Source organism: Callithrix jacchus, chromosome 7 (assembly GCF_049354715.1).
Source record: "Callithrix jacchus isolate 240 chromosome 7, calJac240_pri, whole genome shotgun sequence".
In the NCBI taxonomy this organism is placed as follows: Eukaryota; Metazoa; Chordata; class Mammalia; order Primates; family Cebidae; genus Callithrix; species Callithrix jacchus.
In genome coordinates, this window is record NC_133508.1 from 12,248,400 (window position 1) to 12,274,559 (window position 26,160).

The 26,160-nt window shown below is 39.5% G+C and overlaps 1 protein-coding gene across 50 annotated transcripts in view; it reads left to right on the forward strand.

The window, feature by feature from the left end:
• Nucleotides 1-26,160, forward strand: part of LARP4B (La ribonucleoprotein 4B) — a 110,288-nt gene that overhangs the window by 68,392 nt on the left and 15,736 nt on the right. For 36 of the 50 annotated variants that reach the window (XM_078329389.1, XM_035306784.3, XM_078329380.1 and 33 more), the window contains 6 exons: nucleotides 8,730-8,808; nucleotides 10,749-10,885; nucleotides 17,146-17,249; nucleotides 21,430-21,540; nucleotides 22,658-22,711; nucleotides 22,798-23,007. In XM_078329389.1, the coding sequence (XP_078185515.1) occupies nucleotides 8,730-8,808; nucleotides 10,749-10,885; nucleotides 17,146-17,249; nucleotides 21,430-21,540; nucleotides 22,658-22,711; nucleotides 22,798-23,007 (695 nt within the window). Of the gene's footprint in view, nucleotides 1-8,729; nucleotides 8,809-10,748; nucleotides 10,886-14,871; nucleotides 16,694-17,145; nucleotides 17,250-21,429; nucleotides 21,541-22,657; nucleotides 22,712-22,797; nucleotides 23,008-26,160 lie in introns of those variants that run through there. The other 14 variants (XM_078329393.1, XM_078329403.1, XM_078329400.1 and 11 more) reach the window with 4 other exon arrangements.

Sequence of the window (26,160 nt, forward strand, 5' to 3'; positions counted from 1 at the left end):
GATCACGAGGTCAAGAGATCGAGACCATCCTGGTCAACATGGTGAAACCCCGTCTCTACTAAAAATACAAAAAATTAGCTGGGCACGGGGCGCGTGCCTGTAATCCCAGCTACTCAGGAGGCTGAGGCAGGAGAATTGCCTGAACCCAGGAGGCGGAGCTTTCAGTGAGCCAAGATTGCATCATTGCACTCCAGCCTGGGTAACAAGAGAGAAACTCCGTCTCAAAAAAAAAAAAAAAAAAAAAAAAGGCAAGGCAAAACAGATTATCCATAAGATCTGGGTAAGATACTTGATGAAGATGGCTATAGTAAATGACAGATTTTTCAGTGGAGACAAAATAGCCTTATATTAGAAGAGGTTATCTGGGACTTTCATAGCTAAAGTAAAGAAGTTCATCCAGGCTGGGCGCGGTGGCTCACGCCTATAATCCCAACACTTTGGGAGGCCGAGGCAGGTGGATCACGAGGTCAAGAGATCGAGACCATCCTGGTCAACATGGTGAAACCCTGTCTCTACTAAAAATACAAAAAATTAGCTGGGCATGGGGGTGCGTGCCTGTAATCCCAGCTACTCAGGAGGCTGAGACAGGAAAATTGCCTGAACCCAGGTGGTGGAGGTTGCGGTGAGCCGAGGTTGCGCCATTGCACTTCCGCCTGGGTAACAAGAGCGAAACTCCATCTCAAAAAAAAAAAAGAAGTTCATCCTGTTTTCAACATTAAAAACCGACTCTCTTGTTAGGGGATAATGTAGCTAGTGACTTTAACTTGAAATGCGTGCTCATTTACCATTCTGCAAATCCTAGAGCCATTATGAATTATAATAAATTCGCTTTGCCTGTGTTCTGTAAGTGGACCAACAAAGCCTGGGTGACAGAACATCTATTTACATCATAGTTTACTGAGTATTTTAAGCTTACTGTTGAGACCTGCTCAGGAAAAAATAAAAAAAGATATTTTTCAGATTTTAATTTCTCATTGTCAATGCACCTAGTCACCCAAGAGCTGTGACAGAGCTATGCACAAGGAGATTAATGCTGATTTCATGCCTCCCAACACAACATCCATTCTGCAGGCCATGGATCAAGGAGTCATTGTGAGTTTCAAATTTTCTTATTTACAAAATACATTTCACAAGGCTCTAGCTACCATAAATCATGGTTCCTCTGATGGATTCTGGAAAGGATTCACCATTCTAGATGTCATTAAGAATATTTGTGATTCATGAGGCAGGGTCAAAATGTCAACATTAACAAGAGATGTTGACGCCAGTGCTCATGGATGACTTTGAGAGGTTCAGGACTTTAGTGGAGAAAGTAACTACAAGAGTATCAGAAATAGCAAGAGAACTGGAATCAGAAGTAGAGCCTGAAAACATGACTGAATTGCTGCAATCTCGTGTACAACTTGATTGTGTAAAACGTGCTTCTTATGGATGAGCATAGAAAATGGTTTGAGTTAGAATCTATTCCTGGTGAAGATGCTGTTAATATTGTTGAAATGACAACAGAGGATATAGAATATTCCATAATCCTAGTTGATAAAGCAGCAGCATAATCCTAGTTTGAGAGGATTGACTAATTTTGAAAGAAGGCCTGCTGTTGACAAAATGATACCAAATAGTGTCACACGCTGCAGAGAAATCTTTCACGAAAGAAGAGTCAATCTACTTGGCATACTTTGCTGTTGTCTTATTATTTTAAGAAATTGCCACAGCCACCGAAGTTTCCAGCAACCACCATCCTGAACAATCAGCCCTCAACATCAAGTCAAGGACTAGCAAAAAAGTTATTATTTATTTACTGAAGGCTGAGATAAAAATTAACATTTTCCAGCAATAGACTTTCTATTTTTATTTTTCTGAGAGAGAATCTCACTCTGTAACTTAGGCTGGAGTGCAGTGGCACAGTCCTTCACCTCCTGGGTTCAAGTGATTCTTGTGCCTCAGCCCCCCAAGTAGCTGGGACTACAGGCATGTGCCTCCATGCCCAGCCTACCTGCCTGCCCTCCCTCCCCTTCCTTCCCTTTCTTTTCTTTCCTTGGATCTTGCTCTGTCACCCATGGCTCACTCAGTCTCAACCTCCCAGTCTCAAGCAGTTCTCCTGCTTTTAGCCTCCCAAGTTGCTGGGACTACAGGAGTACACCACCACGCCTGGCTAATTTTTGTATTTTCTGTAGACACAGGGTTTCCCAGGCTGTTGAACTCCTGAGCTTAAGGGGTCTGCTCACCTTAGCCTCTCAAGTGCTGAGATTACAACTGTGAGCCACTGCGTCCTGCCTGGGCAGGAGTTTTCTTTGTGGGAGAGCTTTCAACTACAGTTTCCTTTTTCATAGTACTACTCATCTATTTCTTCTTCTGGGAGCTTTGGTTTATATATTTACAAAGACTTGGTCTGTTTCATCTGAGTCATGGGATTTAAGCACAGAGTTGCTCATAATGCTCTGTTACCACCTGTGGAATCTGTAGTCCTGTTACATCACTCATCCCTGTTAATTGGTAATTTGTGTCTTCTTTATAACCCTAATCAATCTGGTTAGAGGTTTTTCAGTTTTATTGATCTTATCAAAAAGTGTTTTCGACCAGGCACGGTGGCTCACCCGTGCACTTTGAGAGGCTGAGGCTGGTGGATCACCTGAGGTCAAGAGTTCAAGACCAGCCTCACCAACATGGGGAAACCCCATTTCTATTAAAAATACAAAAATTAGCTGGGCATGGTAGCGGGTACCTGTAGTCCCTACTACTCAGGAGGCTGAGGCAAGAGTATTGCTTGAACCCGAGAGGCAGAGGTTGCAGTGAGCCTAGATGGTACCATTGCACTCCAGCATGGGGGACAGAGCAAAACTCCATCTCAAAAAGAAAACCAAAAAAATGTTAGTGTTTTCATTTTATTGATTTTTCTCATTTGTTTTACTCTTTCCTATTTCATTGCTTTTCTTCTGATTTCTTTGGGTTTTCTTTACCCTTTTTCCTGTGTACTAAGTTGGAAGCAGAGCTCATTAATCTGAGGCCTTTTTTATTTACTGATAGAACCATGTAGTTTTATTATTTTCCCCATAAATAGTGCTGAAAGAGAATCTCTCAAATTTTGATGCATTGTTTTCATTTTCAGTTACTTCCAAATACTTTATTTCCTTGATTCGTAGGTAATTTAGAGATATTTAATTTAGTATCCAAATATTTTGGGATTTTCCAGGGACCTAGTTTTTACTAATTTCTAGTTTAATTTCATTGTAGTCAAAGTACATACTTTGTATGATTTGTATGACTTGAATTTCTTTAAATGTATTAATTCTTGTTTTATGGCTCCAAATATGGTCTGTCTTGTTAAATATTTCATTTGCCCTTGATAAGAATGTGTGTTTTGCTGTTGCTATGGGGAATATTTTGTCAGTGTTAATGAGGTCAAGTGGAGTGATAGTGTTCAAGATTACTGTACTCTTTCTGATTTCTGCATAATTCTTCTGTCAACCATTGAAGGAAGGGTTCTGTTAATTTTTGCATTTGTCTATCCTTTTAGTTTTATCAGTTTTTTCTTCATGTATTTTGAAACCTTGTTAAGATTTTTGGCCTCTTGATTAATTGACCCCTCTCTATCTTTAGTAATAGTTCTTGCTCTCAATTTACTTTGTCTCACATTAATATAATCACTTCTTAATATAATCACTTCATTATAATGACTAATCTTAACATGGTATATCTTCTTTTGTCCTTTGGCTTTTAACCTATTTGTGTATTTAATAAAGTATGTCAAAAAAAATTTTTTTAATGGATGAGAGGTTTCTATGTTGCCCAGGCTGCCCTCCAACACGTAGCCTCGCCTCCTCATGCGCCAGGACAAGTGGCCTGAGCTACTGTGGCGCCCATATTTTTTATGGATAACATTTGGGCTTTGCTTTTTTGTCTCCTAATTCAAGTGTTTAGAGTGTTAACATTTAGTCTGGTAATTGCTTTGGTTAGATCTCTCATCTTGCTATTTGTTTTAGAATAGTTTTAGACTTACAGAAAAATTGAGATGATTGAACACAGTGTTCCCCTATAGCTGGCACTCAGTTTTTCCTTACTCTTTATATTAATATGGTACATTGTCCCAATCACTGAACCAGTAGTGATACATTTTAACCTAAATGTCCTTTTTCTGTTGCAGGATCCCAGCTAGGAACCACATTTTATTTAATCTTATGTCTCCTTAGGCTCCTCTTGGCTATAACAGTCTCCCAGGCTTTTCTTGTTTTTGGTAATTTTGATATCATAGTTCTGAAGAGTACTGGTCAAGTATTTTGTAACATTCCCTTCTGCTAGAATATGTTTTTCTCGTTATGATATTACAGTATTAATGGGTTTGAGAAGGTAAAACACCATTTCTATCACATATATCAAGGGTGCACACTGTCATCGTGACTTATCACTGTTGGTGTGACCTTGATCACTTGGCTGTTTACTGGGCTCTTCACTCTGAAGTTACCCTTTCCCTCCCTGTTTCCATGTTGTACTGTTTGGAGAGAAGTCGCTGCATACAGTCCAAACATAAGGGTGGGGGTTTATCGTCCCTCCATGAGGACACAAATGCTCGTAAGTTATGTAAAATTCTTAGTATGGGAGATTCGTCTCTTCTCCTTTATTTATTTACTTATTCAACTATTTATAGCAGTATGGGTTCAAGAATGTTTGTTTTATACTTTTGGTTATAATCCAATATTGCTTTATTTTGTTGTTCAAATTATCGTTCTTGCTTTGGCCATCAGGAGTTCTTCTGGTCGGCTCCCTTTGACATACCCCATCAACGTAGGTTTTTCGTGGTTATTTGTTTTGGTTTGGTTTTTGTTCTCCTTGCTTCAGCCCTAGATTGGGTCATTTCTCCAAGGAGCGCTGGCTTCTTCATTGGAGAGTGATACCAGAACTCAAGATTGAGTACGAGGTGTGTTCTGTTTATTTTTGTCCCATCTGTTCTTTGATCCTCTTTCGCTCTTTCTCTGTTTTCCTTTAGAGTAGGCTTCTTTTTCCTGTTTTGCTGTTTTAATGGTTTCTTTGCATTTTACTCCACTTCTTTCGGTTAACATAGTCTACCTTCATTCAGATGGCTGCGTGCTGCTTCACGTAGAATGCAGCATCAGGGCAGTCTGCTATCATTTCTGGTGGCCTGGATGCTTTGGTCATAGTGCATTTTACAGTTATGCTATAAACTGACAATATATTGTTTTTATTTGTATTTAAGTCAGTTATTTTTAAAAGAGATGTAAGTTATAAGAAGCAAAAAAAGCGTACGTATTTATCCATGTCGTGGTAGTTTCTGGTGCTCTCTGTTCCTGTGTGTAGATTTTCTCTGTGTTGGGGCTGACTGTGGCAGGGTCTCCTGTTACACTTGAGCTGAGCTGCTTGATGTTGTCCGAAGCTTACTGATCCTCTGTGCTGGTTGGTCATACATCTCATTTCTGTGTTTAGTTTTGGGAAGTTTCTGTTACTGTATCTTTAGGTTCCTGAGTCTGCCACAATGCCCACCCTGTTAATCTCATCAAGTAGTTTTAATACCAGGCATTAGAGTTTTCATCTGTAGCGGTTTTTTCTTTTCTTTTTTTTGGGTAAGTTTCATGTCCTTACCTGACTTTTTGAACATATGGAATACAGTTATGGTAACTTTCAGTGTGTCCTTAACAGTTAATTTTAACATCTATGTCAGTTCTGGATTGATTTCTGTTGGTTGACGTTTCTCAATGTCATGGGTCAGATATTCTTGCTGCTTTATTTGCATGCATGCTAAGTTTTAGTTAGATCAAATCTTACTTTATTTGGGGCTTAGCATTTTTGTAGTACTTTAAATACTTGATTTTTGTTCTGGGATGCAGCTAAGTTTCTTGGAAACAGTGTGATCCTTTCATATCTTGTTTTTAAAGATGTGTTAGGCGTGCGTGGAGCCATGCTGTGTGGGGCCTGTTTTCTACTGCAGAGGCAGGGCTCTGGGAATCACAGGATTTTCTTTTGGGGACAGTTACCATTTTAGGCCCTGCTCGTGAATGACATATATTGTTATACTTCTGATCCTCTCGGGTCGTTCTTCCATGAGTGTGGGGTAGTTCATCACATCCTTGCTTTGCAAAGAACCTTTCTGACTACTTGGTGGGGCCTGGGCCCCTGCGGTTCTCTGGAGCTTCTCTTGCTGTCCTGTACACTCCTCCATCTTCCGCATTCTCTTGATCTCTTCATCACAGCTATAAGCTGGGTTCCCACCTGACTTCTCACTCCCTGGGCACAGCCTGGGACTTCCCCCAAGGGAGTGGGGCTGGATGTGTGGGGGTTACTTTAGTGTCTCATGTTACATAGGAATCCATGTCCTTTGTTGCCCTATGTCCCACATCTGGAAAACCATCGTTTCATCTATCTTACTTGGTTTCTTGGTGATTTTAAAGGGAAAGTTAACCTAGTCCCTGTGATCCTATCTTGCCTGGAGGCAGATTGCCTGTGTCTTGGTGACACCGCATGCCGAATCTCCAGTCTCCCTGAGAGCCCGCCTCACTTCCTTGTCATTGACTTTGCTTCTCGGTCTTGTCTGCAGTGCCAGGCGTTACTTGCATGGTTGGGTCATTCCCCATCTTTCTAAGGTGGTATTATCGCCCATCTTAAGTGAAACTACCCTGGGCAGCCTGTCTTTCACAGCAGAACACTTCAGCTATCTGCTTGCTCTCCCCATCTCCTTCTTCCATTCTCTTGAATCCAATCTAGGTAGACCGTTGTCCTAAGTGGCATTCGTCAAGCTCTTTAATGACGCTGGTGCAGCAAGATCTAGTAGTTCCAGCTTCTTTACTTACCTGGCTCTACTGTGTTATTTTATTGTGGATGATTCTCTTGGCTTCTAACTGCACAGTACCCTAATGGTGTTCCCACCTTGCTGACTGTGAACCTGTGTCCTTTGGCCCTCATGCGCTTGCCTCCTGCGGAAGGTGGGAGTGTCCTGGCTTCGTTCGTGGACTGCTTCTCTTTATTCCCTCGTGGCTTCAGCACCACCTGTCACTTGGAGAGTCCTGTCTAGTGGTCTGTCCTTGATGATTGCATTAGCTTCTGGCTGTCTGTCTATACCATGGAACCAGAGATCTTTTCATTTTTTTTTTTCATTCAAGAATTTTCTTCCTAGACCCAGAGATCTTTTCAAAATGTCAGCCCTGAATTGGTGTTCTATTAAGTTTAGGTTATTCTAGTGTTCTACTTGATCTCATTCATATACATCAGCCTCTGTGACCCCATTTCTTACTGTGTCCGTCACCCCTCTTCTCAGCTCTGCCGGTCTCCTACTGCTGGACTTGATCCCTGTGCTTGAAGCACCCCACTTAGAACACACTTCCTACCTTCCTGCATGTCCCACCCCTCCTCCATCAGCTCACATGGCACCTCCTGTCCAGAGGGCACCAGGCTTTGCCTCCCCTCATTCTGGGTTGTTTCCTCAGTGTCAGTTTCTCTTTGACATGATGTGTATAGTTGCTGATTAACTGTCTGTCATCTGCCTCTCCCATTAGAGTGTTGGCTTCATGAGAGCAGAGGTTTTGCCTTATTCAGGCTGAATTCACAGTGCCTGGCACATAGAAATACTTAGTGAATACCTATTAAATATGGGGGCGTGGAGTGTGAATTTAAATGAGTGATCCAGAGACACCTTCTAGATGGACAGTTTGCATCAGGTTGTGTTTTCAGTTTTTGGTGTCATTAAGTCCCATGGTTTGGTTTTGTGTTATGATTGCTTTAGCAGTTTTTTGTTTGTTTGTTTTTGCTGATGGTGTGGATTTTACTTAGCTCATTGTATAACACTATGCAAACTCTCTTGTCCCTCTTATTTGTCCTGAACTCTCCACTTTGTCTTTGCCTTTTCATGGTCTTTAGCTTTGACTTTTAAGATACAAGTCTGTCTTGTGTTAGAATGGCTCATGTATGATTGTACCATGCTAATTTGTATAGGAACATAGGAAAAAACATAGTTCTTAGCATTTCAATGCCTGTCATCTCAACATTATTAAAGTACCTGTTTACTCAGTGTCCAGAGTTCAGCTCCATCTTCTAGAGCTCCTACATCCACAGCCCCATGCTTCCCGTGACCACACACACCATGCCCTCTGGCATCCTCTCAGAAATTTCTTCCCGGATTCAGAACCAGCTTTTGTTTCTTCTTGAAGATCTGGTTTATTTATCATTCTCTTATAAGAACTCTATAACACAACAATTTCTCAGTTGTTCCTCTGACTATCTGAAAGTTTTAAAGACAAATTTAAGCCTCTGTTGTAGAAATTATCTGGTCCTAGGGACCGTGTTTATGATCTCCAGCCTTGGGTTTTTTTGTTGTTGTTTGTTTGTTTTTGCCTGTTATCTGTTTTGTTATTGTTTCAATTTTTTCCTCTATATTTTATTATTGTTTAGTGTCTGTGTTTGTGTAGGTTACTTGAAAATTCTTTTTGAGACAAGACATTAAGCTTACACTTGTGATTTCTCGTTTTAAAAAAAAGCCCTTGCTAAACTGCTTATGAGATGTAGATTATTCTTCTAAACTGTGCTGTTTTTGTTTTGGGGAATAAAGGGATAGATTTTTTTTTTTTACATGATTTACTTTTTGATAGGCAAAATAGCATTTTTCATACTCAGTATGCACATATGTAGTTGTGTCAGAAGTTGAAAGCATTAGAACTGCTGTACTGAATAATTATCTGCTTCCTAAATTTTAAGCTATTTTTCCTAAGTTGATCATTACTTTTCTGTAGGAGGAAATGAGTCTCAACCAGAAAACCAGGAAGACCCCCGAGAAGTACTTAAAAAAACATTGGAATTCTGCTTATCTAGGTGAGGCTGGTGATGGTTTTTCTAGTACCTGATTTTTCTGATATTGTACAAATAGTTAAGTTATATACAAATGTAAGATTTTGTGAAAGAGTATGTATCTACTCATATCTATATATATATGATGTGGAATATTGAGTAATAACTGTCTTTTGACATTTGAGAATGAAAGGTAACCCTCATGTCAGTGGTCCCCAGAGTTGAGGCCACAGTGAGCTTGGCGGTCACTGTCTGAAGTGCTGTCTGAAGTGCCGTGCCTGGCCTGGCCTGTGCTGCTGAATCAGACTCTTCATCACACTGAAGTTTGAGGATAAATGTGCTACATTGTTTCTGAAAACACACCTCATACTGAGATAGCAAGTTGTTTTAGTTATGTAACACTCATTTTTAATAATTTTTCACCTGAATAATACCTTTTTCTTAGTAAAACCTTTAAAGTTCCAATGGCAGAACTAGACATAAAGGAAAATGGGATTGGGTTTAATGTAATTTCTCCAAGTATGATGATAACCAGTTGGCCATGTGTAAGGTTTTCTGTCAGTGATGATGATTTTCTACGTGTTTCCTCTGGAGCCTTGAGGATTCCACACAGGTGTCTGCTAGGGGCTCCTTGAAGCTGATGTGGCTATGTGAGGTTGGAGGTGGGTGGGGCGTTGCTGGCCTCCTCCCCATGCCCATGCTGTTCCGCATTTGGAGCCGTAGCGAACCCGCACCATGACACAAAAGGTCCTAGGGCACCAGTTGAGCACCCTAGTGGAGCCCAAGTGTGAGCTCTCTGCCACTCACGCCTGTCTGTAGTCCCACGGGGCCAGAATCAGCTACAACTGGAAGGCCCCGGAGATAAGGGTGGAGCAGGACCTCTTTCTGCATGTCCTCCTTTTGATGGGCAGGCAGTCATGGGCCTTCACCGAGGGACACTGAGCAGAGGCCCCAGGAACCCAGCACTATGCTCAGTTTTGAAGTGTTTTTTTTTGGACCGTGTCCACTACATTACACAATGCCTTTTCTTGAGAAATCACAGGAAACATTAATCTTTGGCCAAAACACCAGAAAATAGCTCATCCTGGCCCAAACTGCTGATTATTTGTGGCTCACCTTTGGATTTTGTGGGTAAAGTTACTGATTCTGTTTCCTTCTTTTGAATTCTGGCTGCTAGGAAACCAGGGCTGGATATAACCTCTCTAGTGAGTACTCCAGAGTCTACAGGAAGAATTTTGGGAATTATCCTGGCCCATGCTGTTTCACATGGCTTTTTATGTTTTCCCTTGTTCATTCAGCTGGATTTCTTTACTTTAAAAAAAATTTTTTTTTTTATTTGAGACAGAGTTTTACTCTTGTCTCCCAGGCTGGAGTGCAATGGCACAGTCTTGGCTCATTGCAACCTCCGCCTCCCCGGTTCAAGCGATTCTCCTGCCTCAGCCTCCCGAGTAGCTGGGATTACAGGTGCCTGCAATCCCGCCTGGCTAATTTTTATATTTTTAGTAGAGACAGGCTTTCACCACATTGTCCAAGTGAGTCTCAAACTCCTGACTCCAGGTGATCTGCCTGCCTTGGCTTCCCAGGTGCTGGGATTACAGGCATGGGCCACCGTGCCTGGCCTAACGAAATTGTGTTTTTAGTAAACTCCTCAAATACTTTTTAGGACAAAAATCAGAGCTATAAATAGTTACATCTTATTTAAAAATAATCATCATCTCATGAATTTTGATTGTAGAAAGTACAGTATACTTTTACTTTTGCTCTCCCAGCCTCTTCAAGGCAGAGATTTTGAAAAAGTTTACCTGAGGCCAGAGAGACAGCAAATAACAGATGAAGCCTGGGCTCAGATTTAACTCCAAAGTGATACCATGCCACACTTACGTCTCTTGTGAAACTGGAAGTGCTATAGGTGCAACTTCCTTTTAAAGAAATATTGATTAAAGGAGATTGTTTTCTTTCAACAGGGAGAACCTTGCTAGTGACATGTATCTTATATCACAGATGGATAGTGACCAGTATGTGCCAATCACAACGGTGGCTAACCTGGACCACATCAAGAAGCTCAGCACTGATGTGGACTTGATTGTGGAAGTGCTAAGATGTAAGTAAATGATAACGTTAAATTAATAGTACTTATCTTTAGATCATTTGTCTTATCAGTGTGAACCTTTAAACCTATAGCCATCAAATGTTAAGGTTCTTGATGGCAAATCAGATCCTTCTCTGGACTTTCATTCCTTCCTGCCTAGGTCCAGTAATTCTGGAATAGTGCCTGATAGTCCCGGGGAGTACCAATTGAATCCATCATGAAACCTCAAGCAAGTTTTTGGTTATATGAAGTAGTAAAGGAATACTTTTAATGGGGATTTTAGAGATAGATGTTTCATTCATTAAAACAAAATAAAAATAACATTTATAGTTAAAGTAAAATACATTTTAATTACAGTTTTACCACTAAAGGAGTTTCTTTCAAATTACAACTTCCCGTTAATGTTTTCATGAAATATTTTTCCATTTTTCTTAAAATTATGTTGTGGATGAAGTTGTTTATTTGAAGTTTGGCAATATCAAACAGTGTTTAAGCATTAAGTGCAGATGGTGCCTACTAAGTTTTGAGTGATTGGACATCGCTAAGCCTGACTTGAAGTCTCATTTAAGTCCACTGCCTACACTAACATGGAAGGTTTTCACATTGTCCCTGGCTTAGCAGCTGTACTGAAGACTGCAGATTTTTTTTCTTGTGTGGATTTGACTTTACATGTAGTATAAAAAGAGCATCTTACCTTAGAACTTAGTTGGATTTTTTTTTCCACAAATAAAATCTTCTGTTTTTCTGTTTTTAGACAAATGTTGTGGGTTATTAAATTATTGGAGACAGCGAGGAAACTGGCAAACATAATTACCATTGACTGTGAATTCTGAGAGTGGCACTGCCGTCTCCCAGGATGGCGCTGTTCTCCCTGGTGTCACTGTGCAGAACAGAAGCTGTTGTCTATGCCAGCTGAATTTGGCTCTGTCTTTGAAAGGCCAGCAGCATTTTTGTCCCTGTTTATACTCTGAAGTTTTTTTGGTTATGATTAGGAGTTCCAGGTTTAGTTATTCCTTTTAGAACAGACCTTGCAAACGCTGCTACCCTACTGGAATGATTTCTCAGTTGTTACTGGCAAGGGATGTTTCCACCAACCATGAAGATATTAAATTGCTCTCTGTGGTTGCTTAAGAGGGCCCACCTTCCCATGGGCGATCCAGGGCAGCCTCATCACCTGTTTTACGCCAGCTGCTCCCACCTTCTTTATGACTGTTAACCTTTTATCCATTTGCACTCGGCCCTTTAGTTTCTCATTTTGTCTTTTTTCACTCAATTTTTGAACAGAAATGTACATGCCTTTGTAAGAACCTGAGTGATAAGAACATAGTTAGCAAGTTTATCACATTAATTGTAGTTCTGAAGAAGATGGAGATGTCATCAGTAGGTCCACAGGAGCAAAGTTCTCATATTTTTTAAATTAAATTAAATTAATGAATTTATTTATTTTTGAGATGGAATCACACTCTGTCACCCAGGCTGGAGTGCAGTGGTGCCGTCTTGGCTCACTGCAACCTCTGCCTCCCGTGTTTAAGTGATTCTTGTGCCTCAGCCTCCCAAGTAGCTGGGGATTACAAGTGTGCCCTAGCATGCCCAGCTAATTTTTTGTATTTTTAGGAGAGACAATGTTTCACCATGTAGTATGGCCAGTCTCAAACTCCTGACCTCAAGTGATCTGCCCGTCTCGGTCTCCCAAAGTGCTGAGAGCCACCGTGCCTGGTCTCATCTTATGTTTAAATCTTGTGCCCAAAATACCTAGCAAAGACTCAGACACATAGCAGATACTCGATGAGTATTTAATTTTATCTTTTAAAAAATTAAACTCAAGACTGTCTGAATGATTTTAATTTGAATACTGCAGCTCTTATATTAAGTTTTGTGTAAGTTACATTTCTAGATTATTTTTAATATCATAATGCACATACAGTGTGTGTCCCAGTATGTCTGATTCAAGTACTGTTTTTACCCCTAATATAACTGAAACTGCCAATTAAAAAGACATGCTAAAATATTTGTTACCAGAATAAATACATTGTGTTACATTCACACAGTGAGTACCAGAGCTGTTACAGTGAGCTAGAACTACATATTCCAACAAGAATAAATTTTAAAATGAGAATGTTTATAAAAGCATATTTCCAAATTTGTGCAAGATGATACTGTGTATATAAAGCTTGGGGATGTGTAAAGCTGAAGCACAGGGATTTTTGTGGGTTCAGAGGAGCACAGAGGTGATGTGAAAGCATGAATGGGATTCATTGTCGCATCATGGGAAAGTGAGTTGGGCGAGGAGTGAAATGCAGAGGTTATCACCCCTGCTGTATGGAGGTGGAATTTACATACCATAAACTGTACATTCTAAGTGTACATTTGCTCATTTTTACATATTTATACATCCATGAAACTACCACTATCATGATACCAAACATAGCCACCACAGCTTGCCCCCACCAAGCTTCCTCTGCTCCCTCTCCTGGCAACCACTGATTTGCTTTCTGTCACTACAGATTAGTTTGTAGTGTTTACACACCTACTAGTTACAGGCATTTAGGTTGCCAGGTTTTGACCACTACAAATTGCTGTGAACACTTGTGTAAAAGTCTTTGTGTAACCATGTGCTACCCTCTGTCTCGGGTAAATAACCAGAAGCGGAACGTCTGGATTGTGTGGTTAGGTATATGATTAACTGTGAAGCTGCCCATCTGTTTTCCAAGGTGGTTGGACCATTTTACAGTTGGCCACCACCAGCAGGGATGAGAGCTCCAGTTGCCCCATATCCTTCTGATGCTTGGTATGTAGTCATGTTAATTTTATGTTTTCTAATAACTGGTTAGTGGTATCTTATTGAGGTTTTGACTTCTGTTTCTCTAATGGTTAATGAAGGTGAGCATTTTTTTAATGTGCTTATTTGCCTTCCTTTTTCTTCTTTGCAGAAATGTCTGTTTAGATGTCCCACACATACTTTATTAGTTTTAGTAACAATTGAGTCCTTTCTTTAGAAGTTGACTTTATTTTTTAAAACAGTTTTAGACTCACAGCAAAACTGAGCAAAGTAGAGACATCTCCCATATAGTACCTGCACACATGTATGGCCTCTTCCCTTAAGAACATTCCCCACCAGAGGAGCATTTACAACTGATGAAACACTGACACATCATTATCACCTGGAGTCCACAGTTTACATAAGGGTTCACTTCATATTGTATATTCTGTAGATTCGGACAACTGTATTGTGACAGGTTTCTACCATTACAGAATTATATAGGATAATTGTGCTGACCTAAACATCCTCTGAGCACCACCTGTTCATCCCTGCCTCCCCTAATCACTGGAAGCCACTGATCCCATAGTTTCACCTCTTCCAGAATGTCGTAGAGTTGGAATTCTATAGGACATAGTCTTTTCAGATTGGCTTCTTTGACTTAGCAATATATGTTGAAGGTTCCTCCATGTCTTCACGGCTTGATAGATCATTTCTTTTAGTGTTGAATAATAGTTAATTGTCTGGATGTCCCACAGTTTGTTTATCCATCTACCCACTGAAGGACATCTTGATTACTTCCAAGTTTTGGCAGTTATGAGTAAAGTCGCTATAAACTCTGTGTGCAGAGTTTTGCATGGGCATAAATTTTTTTGCACCTGTAGATAAATACCAAGTAGCACAATTGCCAGATCATATGCTAAAAATATGATTTGTTTAATAAGAAACCACCAAATTGTCTTCCAAAGTGGATGTACCACTTTGCATTCCCATCGGCAGTAAAAGAGTTCCTGTTGCTCTACATCCTTGCCAGCATTTGTTGGTATCATTGTTTTGGATTTTTGCCGTGCTAATAGTTATGCAGTGGCATCTCATTGATGTTTTAATTTGCATATTCTCTCTCTCTCTCTCTCTCTCTCTCTCTCTCTCTCTCTCTCTCTCTCTCTCTCTATCTCTCTCTCTCTTCTCTCTCTCTCTCTCTCTCTCTCTCTCTCTCTCTCTCTCTCTCTCTCTCTCTAAGTTTTGCTTTTCTTACCCAGGCTGGAGTACAATGACGCCATCTCAGCTCACGTCAACCTCTACCCCCCGAGTTCAAGCGATTCTCCTGCCTCAGCCTCCTGAGTAGCTGGGACTACAGTTGTGTTCTACCACGCCCAGCTAATTTTTGTATTTTTAATAGAGACGGGGTTTCGTCATGTTGGCTAGGATGGTCTCAGTCTCTTGACCTCGTGATCTGCCCACCTTGGCCTTCTAAAGTGCTGGGATTACAGGCGTGAGCCACCACGCCCAGCCAAGTTTGTTCATTTTCTTATTGTTGAGGTTTTTAGATTTTTTTGTATTTTGATGTTAACAGTCTTTTATCAGATGTATCTTTTGCAACAATCCATCTGTCAATGGCTTGTCTTCTCATCCAGTTGACATTGCCTTTCACAGAGCAGACGTATTAAATGATAATGAAGTTTTTCATGGATGAAGCCTTTGGTGTTGTATCTAAAACGTTATTGTTAGACCCAAGGTCTTATAGATTTTCTCCTATGTTTTCTATGACTTATGGTTTTGCATTTTACACTTAGGTCCATGATTCATTTTGTGTTAATTTTTATGAATGGTGGCACCAGGTCTGCATCTAGACTAATTTTCTGCATATGGATGTTGAGTAGATCAGCACCACTTACTGAAAAAGATGCTGCTTTGCTCCTTGATCACATTGTCAACGATGTATGTGTGTGCACGTTAATATGTATTTCAGGTATTCTGGATACAAGTCCTTATCACACACGTGGTTAACAAATACGCTCTCTCAGTCTACAACTGGTGTTTTTTTTTTTGTTGTTCTATCAGTGTTTTTCAAGAAGCAGAAGTAGTAATTCTTTATATAGTCTAATTTGTTAATTTTTTTCCTGTTACAGATCTTGCTTTTGGTGTTGCACATAAGAAATCTTTGCTTGGCCCAAGGTTATGATAGTTTTCCTTATATTAGTTTTATGTTTTACATTTGAACATTGGAGTCTGTGATCTGTGTTGTGCTGATGTTTGTACATAGTGTGGGGTGTGGATCCTGAGTGCATCTGTTATAGCACCACCCGTGTCTGGGCCCTTGTATTGATTGCCCAAGCACCTGGGAGCTGATCTCTGGAACATGTGTTCTATTCCCTTGATTACTTGTCTGATTTAGTAAAGACATTGTAGTATCTTGATCACTGTAATGTTATAATAAGTCTTAAAGTAGGTACGGAACCTCCAGCTTTGTTGTGGTTTTTCTAAATGTTTTGCTTTTGTGTATAAATTTTAGAATAATTGTGACAGTTTTTCAAAAAGTCCTGTTTCTGTTTCTATTGGGATTGCATTGATTTTGTAAATTTACTTGAGAAGAAGTTACCCATTTTACCGATGTTAAGTTTTACAACCCACAAGCACAGAGTATGTTGTTATTTTGGTCTTTAAAATGTTCTCTTGGCAGTGTTTTGCACTTTTCAGCATTCAAGTCTTTGATACCTTTGTCAGATTCTAAGATATAAAAACTAAGTTATAGTCATGCACCGGTTACCTTTCTTGTAGAGTAAGCTTTGGTGTTTTATGTCTTAAGAAATGTTTCTATTTCATGTAATTTATTAGTGTGAACTTTTTCATAATATTCTATTGTTATCTTTTTCCTGTTGATAGAACCTGTAATGATGTCGCCCACTTCCATTCCTGATGCTGGTAGTTTGTGTCTTTGCAATACTGGGCACCTCTGAGCCCTAATTATGATCATTTCGTGCCGTGACTCGAATCTGTGCATTGCATAATTTCATAGATGTGATACCAGAACACAATAAAGGTTTACGTAAAAACTGGCAAAATCTAAACTAGGCCTATTACTGCAGCCACATGAGCATCCTAGTGTAAACAATGCATGACTGTTAGGTAAGAGATTATCATCAGGGAGCCAGCAACGGGCTTCCCGAATCAGTTATAATAAGACAAGATTATTTCATTTTAGGTACTTGTGGAAAGGAGAAAGCCATCAACCCTATATTTTAATCTGCCTTTAGTACTTGACCTGTTTAGAACCTTTGTTTCATACTGTTGCATACATTATAGCTCTTGTAGGATTTTTAAATGTCCATAGTTTTGAAAAATTTAACAGGTGAGATTGGTTTAAACCTTTTGTGTTAGGCTAGCAAAATTTTTGACAGTTTGCCCAGAATTTGCAGAATTCTTTAGTTTATTTAGTAATACAGTGTAATACATTCCACTGGCATATCACCTTTTAGTATTTTTGTTTTACCATTGATTTTTCTTCTCTTTATAGCTTTACCTTTAGTCCAAGTGGATGAAAAGGGAGAAAAAGTAAGGCCAAATCAAAATCGCTGCATAGTAATATTGCGTGAAATATCTGAATCTACCCCTGTGGAAGTAAGTAATTTCTCCTCTGAAGGTTACTTGGATGTTTTCCCGAAGGTCTTTGTTGGTTTTTATTTTTATTTATTTATTTATTTTTTACCTTTATGTTTTCTGGGGCTGTATGTTTTGTAGACTGAATTCTTACATTAATACTGTTTTCCCAGGATTTACACACACTGACAGTTACAGAGTAGGAGGGAACGATTCCCAAACCTTTTGATCTCAGGACTCCTTTATACTAAAGATAGTGAGGGTTTATCCATTACTACGGCAATTAAAAATAATACATTTAAATATTTAAAAATAAGATTAGTAAACGCACAAAACACGATAAAGAGCACTTTTGTGATCAATAACTTTTCAAAACAAGTATTTTTATGACAGAAGGGCATTGTGAATAACTCTCTGAGCCACCAGTGTGGCCTAGTCCAAGCCAGCACAGCCACTCTTAGAGAACCAGTAACTTGGGCAGTAATTTTAGGGAACCGTAGTATTTGATAGCTTAAAAGTAATGAAAAGCAATCTACTGTTATATGTTGCTGTGAAATCGGCTATTTGCCCAAATGACTAAACTAAGTTGTTTTATGTAGTAAACACACTGATGGTTAGTAACGCTTGAGATCATGAAGTAAAGTCTTCATGTAAGGTGCTGGGAACATAGTTTATTCTACCTCAGAAAACGGAATCTGCCTGCTCTGGGGACTTGCAGAACACAGGAATCCTGGTTTGTTATTCGTCTTACATCTCACGTGATTTCAGCCTCAGTCATTCATGCTACATCTTCCCACACACCTTCTCTGCAGAGCAAATAGACATTACTGCTCAGGCTTCCAAGATTTAGTTTTTCGGTACAAGTGGGTTAGTGTGTGTGAGGGTTTATTTAAGGAAAACAATTCTCGCATGTGACAAAGGTTAGGATTCCAACAATGTTGTCTGCCTAGCATAAGAAATTCTATTACTCTCATATAAGTATGGTCTTATTCTAGCAAGTTTTACCTTCTTTTCAACACAGGCTGTCTTTACTAGTTCTAATGTGGAGAAAAAGAATTTAGGATTATATATATATTTTTTATTAAGGGTCTGAATATGAAGGACCAGCATATTTCTTACGACTAATTTGGACATCTGTATTAATTCAAAGTAATACTTAAAACATAGATCCTAATTTTTAAGACTTGAAATGTTTATAAAACTTTAACCAAGAAGAATTTTCTGCATTTAACAGTAGACATTGATTTTGGAGTTCTGTTACTCAAAACTGCTGACCTTATGTCTGTTGCAAAACTTGAGCAATGAAAGTCTTGAGAAGGCTTAAAGAAAACTCTTTGATAAATTAAAATTTGTGGGAAAAAGGGAAGGAAAATAAATAGGCTAAAACAATCCACATAAGAAAGTAAGTTCCCAAAGACTCTATAACACCCTTTTACTGGGTCTTAGAAGTGTAGGCTAGGAGTTTCCAGAAAATTCTTCCTTAGATGTAACTAGGTGCTTGTCAGTGATTAGTACATTTTAAATACTGATTCTGATTTTCTTAAAAGTAGGATTTTCCCAGAGGCAGAGGAGTAAACCATTTTTGCCACCAGTAGACTGATAGTCTAGTGGCCTTGAAGCATTATTGGTTGAGTTTAAAAGTCATAATCCTAATTTACCATTAGTCAAGTATGACTTTTGCATTGATGTGTGTGTGTGTATTTTATCTTTTAACAAGTAAGCATTTGCCAGAGATGAGACAACAAATTAAGGCATTAGAATCCCTGGAAATCATTTTTGGAGTTCATTTGGTTGTTCAATTCCTTTTGTACTTTTTGGAGTATACCTGGCTAGTAATTTTTTATGGAATGGCCCTTTTTTTCTTGGTGCTATTTTTCCTCTGGAATCTGGTATGAATATAGCCACTCTCGCTATCCTTGATTGACATTAGCATAGTATGTCTTTTCTGTCCTCTTTTAACCCATTTGTGTTTTCATATTTAATTGAGTCTTGATTTTCTTACCCAATCTGAAAATTTCTGTCTTTTAGTTGGGTTTGGAGCCCATCTGCATTTAAGAGGTTAACGATGTAATGATGTGATTAAATTTATCATCTTGCTGTTTGTTTTCTGTTTGTCTCTTCTGTTCTTTGTTTTCTTTCCCCTTTCCCTCCTTTTGTTTGGGATTAAATGTGTATTTTTGTCTTCTTTTTTTTTGGCTTATTAGGTATAATTTTTTGTTTTTGTTTTTTAATGGTGCTTTAGGGCATGCTTCTCCAACCCGATTCGGCCCAACACAACTCATCAGCTTTCTTAAAATGTTACGAGATTTTTTTTTAAAGCTCATCAGCTATCGTTAGTATATTTTGTTTGTGGCCCAAGACAGTGCTTCTACTTCCAGTGTGGCCTAGGGAAGCCAAAAGATTGGACGCCCCTGCTTTAGGGTTTTTAGCTGACTCCCTAACTTGACTAGAGTCTGTAATTCACAGAGCACTTTGCCTCTTTACTGTCCAGCCATGCGCTCCCATTCTCCACTTCTGACCTGTGCTGTTGTCGTACATTCTAATTCTATGTAGTCATAAGCCTCACAATACATCGTTGTTATGTTTGCTTTAAACAAGTCATTTCTTAAAAGAAATTAAAAATAAGAAAAATGTGTTGTATATTCAATATTTACCATTTATAGTGCTTTATGTCCATCTGGACTTTCCTTCTGCCTGGTTATTCCTTTAGCGTGTCTTGTACAGGTCTGCCAATGATGAATTTTTTTTTCAGCTTTAATATGTTTGGAAAATCTTTATTTCACCCTTATTTATGAAAGATATGTTTGCTGCATATGGATTTCTGGATTGATGGGGTTTTTTCCTCCCTTTCTGTGTTTTAAAGATATTCTCTATTCTGGTAAAAGTTTTCTGTGGTTGTTGTTACCTCCGTCCTTCTGTATGTAATAAGTCTTTCTCTGGCTGCTGTGAAGATTTTATTATTGGTTTTAAGCAAATTGATTGTAATATGCTTTGGTATAGTTTTCAAGCTTCTGGTACTTGAAATTTATTGAGCCCTTATTTTGTTAAATGTTTTCTTCTCCCTTTTGTCTTTTCTTCAGAAAGTGTCTAGTCAGCTGTTGATCTTACTTACTATAGTTTTAATTTCAGACATTGTATTTTTCATTTCCAGTGAAGTTAATTTGGGTCTTTTTAAAAAAAATCTTCCATATATATTTAATATACTTAGTCTTTCCTTTTATGGACTATGGAATGTATATATAGTCCGTGTTTTATGTGTATTAAGTGTATCATCTATCATTTCTAGGTCTAACCTTTTGCATTATAAATTTTCTTTTTTTTTATATGCTTTGTAATTTTTGAGGAGATGATTGATATTTTAAATTTCACTTTACTGAATATTTTTGTATTCTAATAAACATTCTTGAGCTTTGTTTTGAAATGCAGTTAAGTTACATGGAACCAACATGTTAGGTAGAATCAGAGCAGCCTTTTCTCTAGGGCTCATTTTCCCCACTGCTGAAGCAGTGCCCTTCTGAGTACTGTCCCTGCTATCCTGTGGGTTTAGGAGAGTTTTCCATTGTGGCTACTGGGAAAACAAACCATTCCTCTCTGGGTGAGCCTCCTCTGGGCTTGTTCCTCTCATCCTCCAGGCTGAAGATGGGGGGAAGGCCATCTGCAGGCTCACCCTGCCATCTCTGCAGCCCAGGCACTGAGGGCCACCCGCCTTGTTCTTGTTCATGTCCCTCTCAGGGATCACATTCATGTACTGCCTGGGGTTCAGGGCCTGAAACCGTTACTTCATGTATTTTTTCTTTGGTTTTTAAATTGAGTCATCTGGGAGAGTGAATCTAGCTCATCACGGTCAGAAACAAAAGTACAAGCAATTTTTTTTTCTTAAATTACCTTTTATTTTTTAAAGTCATGCAGTTAGCCCAGAAAATGATGTGATAGTTTTCACATTAATTTGCTCAATGGTGTCTTGAGAGTTGGAGAAGCTCTAAGTTGTGTAACTGTTTTTCTCTATGGCATTGTGATTCTGATTCTGGAAGCCCCACTGAATCCTCATCCTTTTTGGAAGACAGATTTACTAGGCATCATGGTATGTTAGACTTTGTTTAAGGATAGTTCCTTAAGAGAATGCATTTGTTTAAAACATTTTTGGTGAGGACAAAAAGTGGCATTGTTGAAAATTAATTGCTAATATCTCTATTTCCCATAGGAAGTAGAAGCACTATTTAAAGGAGATAATTTACCGAAATTTATAAACTGTGAATTTGCCTATAATGATAATTGGTTTATTACATTTGAAACAGAAGCTGATGCACAACAGGTAAGTTCTTTCCACCGTCACCATATGAAGTGCATAGTTCACCTGTCTTTGGTATTGGTACCTGTTGGGACTACACTTGGGCATTGAGTTGACTTGTGATGGGAAGTTGGAATATAATCGGCAGAGGAAATCCAGTTGTAGAAACTTAAATGAGTGTCTTTGTATAGACAGTTTTTATAGCAATATAAAACACATGTGACTTTCTAAGGACATGTGAGCAAAGCAACCTTGGAAATCAGTTTTGTTCTTCTGTCTGGGCACAGAAAAGTTTTGCTAATTGCAAAGTGTTTGGGGGGAAATTTGAACTTAATCTTCATCTTCCAGCAGACATCACTGTATGCTGGAAGACGCTTTTAATGGTATTGAGAAGTAAGCTCTGTAAGGAGATGTAAGGGGTTAGTAGTTTTCCTCCCCTTAAGGGAAGCATCTTATTTGTGGGGTAACTAACACATATATTATAAAGGGTTAAATGGTATAAACAATGTCTGGGGTTCCGAAAAGAAAGCACAGAAACCTAAAAGATGGGTTTTAATTAGATAGAAGGGGAAAAGGGGAATGGAAGATAACCATGTTTGTGGAGCAGAGTGTGAACTCTGCTAGCCTGCATGGCGAATGTGGTCGGATGAGATTGCATCAGAGATGCAGAGCCTTCACAGTTTTATAGGAGTTTAATGTAGAATTAATGTGGAGAAGAACAAGGAGATATGTAAAGAATGACTTCTGAATGTTATGATCATAATCCTTTTCCTTCCTGTCTGGTATTTCCTGAACTGCATACTCCTAACCTGAAATTGGGATTCGTGCTAGGACTAAGTATTCATTTTCTGCCAGGTCAAGATACTTAGCCAGTGGTCTTTGGGAGACTTCTGTGGTATCTATTAATACTTAGAAAATTGTATACAATCTTGTTCGTGAGAATTTGGGGTATACATTATATAGCTCTTACACCATTATTTTAAGGGATCTGTGACCCAGAGAGTGTCAAGAATCATTATTCTAGGTTCTGTTCACCATAATTTAATTATATAATTCCCTGTTTGAACTACTGAGTGAATTATTGGTGCATCTTATTCATGAGGTTAATTGAATGGAACTTTACCCTTAATTTTGCCCTTAGGCTTATAAATATCTTCGAGAAGAAGTCAAAACTTTTCAAGGAAAACCAATTAAGGTAAGCAAGACCATTGGTTATACTTAGTTTATTTGCAAATTGGTGTTCTTAAGTATTCGAATAGAAACTTGCATATTTTCAAACAGGCGCGGATAAAAGCAAAGGCGATAGCTATAAACACATTTTTGCCAAAGAATGGATTTAGACCTCTGGACGTGAGCCTGTACGCCCAGCAGCGCTATGCGACATCGTTCTACTTCCCTCCCATGTACAGCCCCCAGCAGCAGTTCCCTCTGTACAGCCTGATCACGCCCCAGACGTGGTCAGCAACGCACAGCTATCTCGACCCACCCTTGGTACGTCTTTTCTTTACTTGGAATTTGTGTTGTAGACACTATGCCAGATACTTGAATCCTCATCTAATAGGAAGCCAGACACATGTGTGTCTGACATAGTAAAATAGACCTTCAAGTTATGTGGGGGATTTTAAATTTAGCTGAGAACAGAGCTTGTGCATAAAGAACGTTGGATTGCTGGGATCATAGTCCTTGCCCAGCCCTTCTCCCCTCTTGACATGCAGCTCTTAGCAAGACACAGAATTCGATAAGAGCTGTAGTGTACCTGGTGTCCACTACACGGAGGACAGTGCAAGGGGGGTTAACTGAGGAGGAAGAGGGGTTGAATAGGCTTCTGACAGCAAGGACAAGAAGGCCTGCTGTCTCACCAGCCTTATTTTACTCACTCCTCATCAGCCTTAGGGTTGGTTGACATGATTAATTTTTGTAGATTTTTGGCCTTCACGGCCTATGGTTGGAATTCCTGAGTCTGTACTGGGTCTAGACATTTTCTCTGTGTGTGCTGCTGTAGATGCTTGCAAGATCAGACGGGTCTTGGGTAGGAATTAGCATGAGTTTGGTGGCCCTGGATGTATGAGAGTCAGCAATACACTGATGAACATGTCCTTAAAACTGAAGTGTAGGTGAAGAAGTGAAGATGGTTTGTGGACTAGAGGTTTGCATGAGGTAGCAATGCAGGTTAGTTGGAATTAGAGAGATTGAAAGGTAGAACACGTAGAAGGTTATGGTCAGAAAGCAGAAATTGAGTTACTGACTCTGAAAAGAGTTCATGTCCGGGGTTTTGCTGTGGACTACGTCAGGGAAAGACTGGGTGGGCCCTCAGGGTCGGATGGCTGGGAGTCAGGCACCCCTGATGTGCAGGGACATCGCTGCTGACAGGCAAAAAAGGAGGGTAGGTTCAGAGCAGAGAACTTGAGAAAACAGTGCCTGTATACACTGTAAAGTAAAGATAAGGGTCCATGAAACAACTCAGGCTGGAAAATCAAGCATGCCAGGGAGACACATGTACAGAATGCCAGAAACTGACAGTGTCATCAGGGATCATGTTGTAATCTTAAGTCGAGCTTTTCAGGTTGAGTTTTTTCAGAAGGAATCAAAGAGAAGTTGCATGAACAGAAGATGGTCCTGGATTTGTGGGCGTCTGAGCTGAAGCATAGACCAGTGGCAGGGAGTTGGGGAGCCAGCTGGATGTTTCCAGGCCTAACCGTGCAGGTGCTTAACTATCCTGAGGCATGTGTGCTTTGGCCTGGTACTGTGGGAAGTTGTCTAAGGTTTCTAAGCAGAGAAATGAAACCATACTCCATTTAGAAAATAGGTCCTGGCCGGGCGCAGTGGCTTACACCTGTAATCCCAACACTTTGGGAGGCTGAGGCGGGCAGATCACCTGAGGTCAGGAGTTCAAGAACAGCCTGGCCAACATGGTGAAACCCCCCCTCTTAAAAAATGAAAGAAAAAAAAATAGAAAATAGGTCCTAAGGCCATGTGAAGGGCAGGCAGGGACAGGATGTGTCAAGAGAGATTTTCAGAGGTTCCCCGTCTCCTCCTGAGTCTGGAACAACTGTAGTGGAAGAACCTTTGGCAAAGTTCCTTCTGCTCTTTTGAGTAAATCCTAATGGTAAGAAAAGTTTCTGGTTTTTTGAAGTAGTTCATTCTGTAAAAGTGAACCCATAGCTGAATACTTCTTTTTCCCAAAAACATACCACGAGAGAACCTCAGAGGGACTTGAGTCCATAGGCTCTGGCTGTTGAAGAATCATCCCTGCACGTGGCTTGCCATGCTTATCCTATTTCGTTCTTCCTGCAGCAGTTGCTTCTCTCATTTCTTTAATCATGGTTGACCCTGACTGGGATTTCATGGGGTCCTGGGTCAGTTTACGGCCTTGTCTCATGTTGTGCGTTCTGCTTTTGGTGTGTGACAGCCGCCCAGTCCTGCTCTGGGTCTGTGAAACTGGGTTCTCCATCGCAGCCTTTTACTTGCTCTAAAACGTGCGTTCCCTTGTTCTGCAGCTGAAGAGATCATGTCTATTAATCCCCAACAAATTATAATAGGAAGTTATTGTGTTAATAATCAACTTTATTTTTTATATATGACCAATTTTATTTTTTAGCTTGAGCAAAATTACTTGAATATCAGGGGTCTGTCTGTAAAATGCCTTTCATGAAATAATTAGTCTTCACTGCTCTTACCATGATTTACAGCCTGATATCTTAGTCTGCATTAATGACTCTTCTTGTGTGATTTATTTTTAAATACTTTGATTCTTACAGAATATAGAGTTTCTCAAGTAGCACATTGGAGATTCTAACGAAGTTTTAAGTGTTTCCCTTTTGTATGATTTTATTTTGGTCCTAAATTATCTGTAGTATTCTTTTTCTGTTCTATCTTCCAGTTACCTCTAATTAAGAATTACTTCCTTTTTTCCTTTTGTGTTTCTTTTTCTTTTTTTTCCCAAACAAGAAGGGGTCTATGCATATCTCTGTCACTTTAGTGACGTGGAAGGTGTGGACTGGAAGGCCCTCAGGAACTAAGTGCCCTGCGTCAGGAGCATTAGGAGCAAAATGTCAGTGATTCAGAACGTACTGGAAACCATGGGTCCAGAAGCCAGAGAATTGGAGTGATTGATCTCTTTTTCTTTTTAAAGGAACTGTTTTAACTCTAAGTTTATTTCATTTTGTATGTCTAGATTTTAGAAATAGTTCACCAATACTTAAAATTCTATGCTTAATATTTTTAACTACTTAAGATCTTTTAGAGGTTCTGTGACCCTTTCTAAAGTTCTTCTGAATCTTATGTCGGTATATTTGCCTGCCATACTTACCTTGTGACTTAGGGAATAATGATGATCTGAAAATACCCTGATCTGCAGAGCAGGACTTATGTCGAGGTCAAGGTAAAAGTGCCGTCCCTGGCTGTGGGTGTATAAAGCTGAATGAGCAGCAGTAAGTAAGTGTGCAGGTTTCCTGAGCTTCAGGACGTTGATGAGTTGTATTAAAGCCATCAGGAATCAAGAACTGTTGACTGCCTGCCAGTAATGGAGATAGTACAGCCTTTGGACTTTTTCAGACCATTGTATTAAAGGTCACAACACCTGTTGGAGCCCACGCACTCTTGACCACATCTTTTCTCTCAGTGCCAGCTTCTGCATGTGTCTGT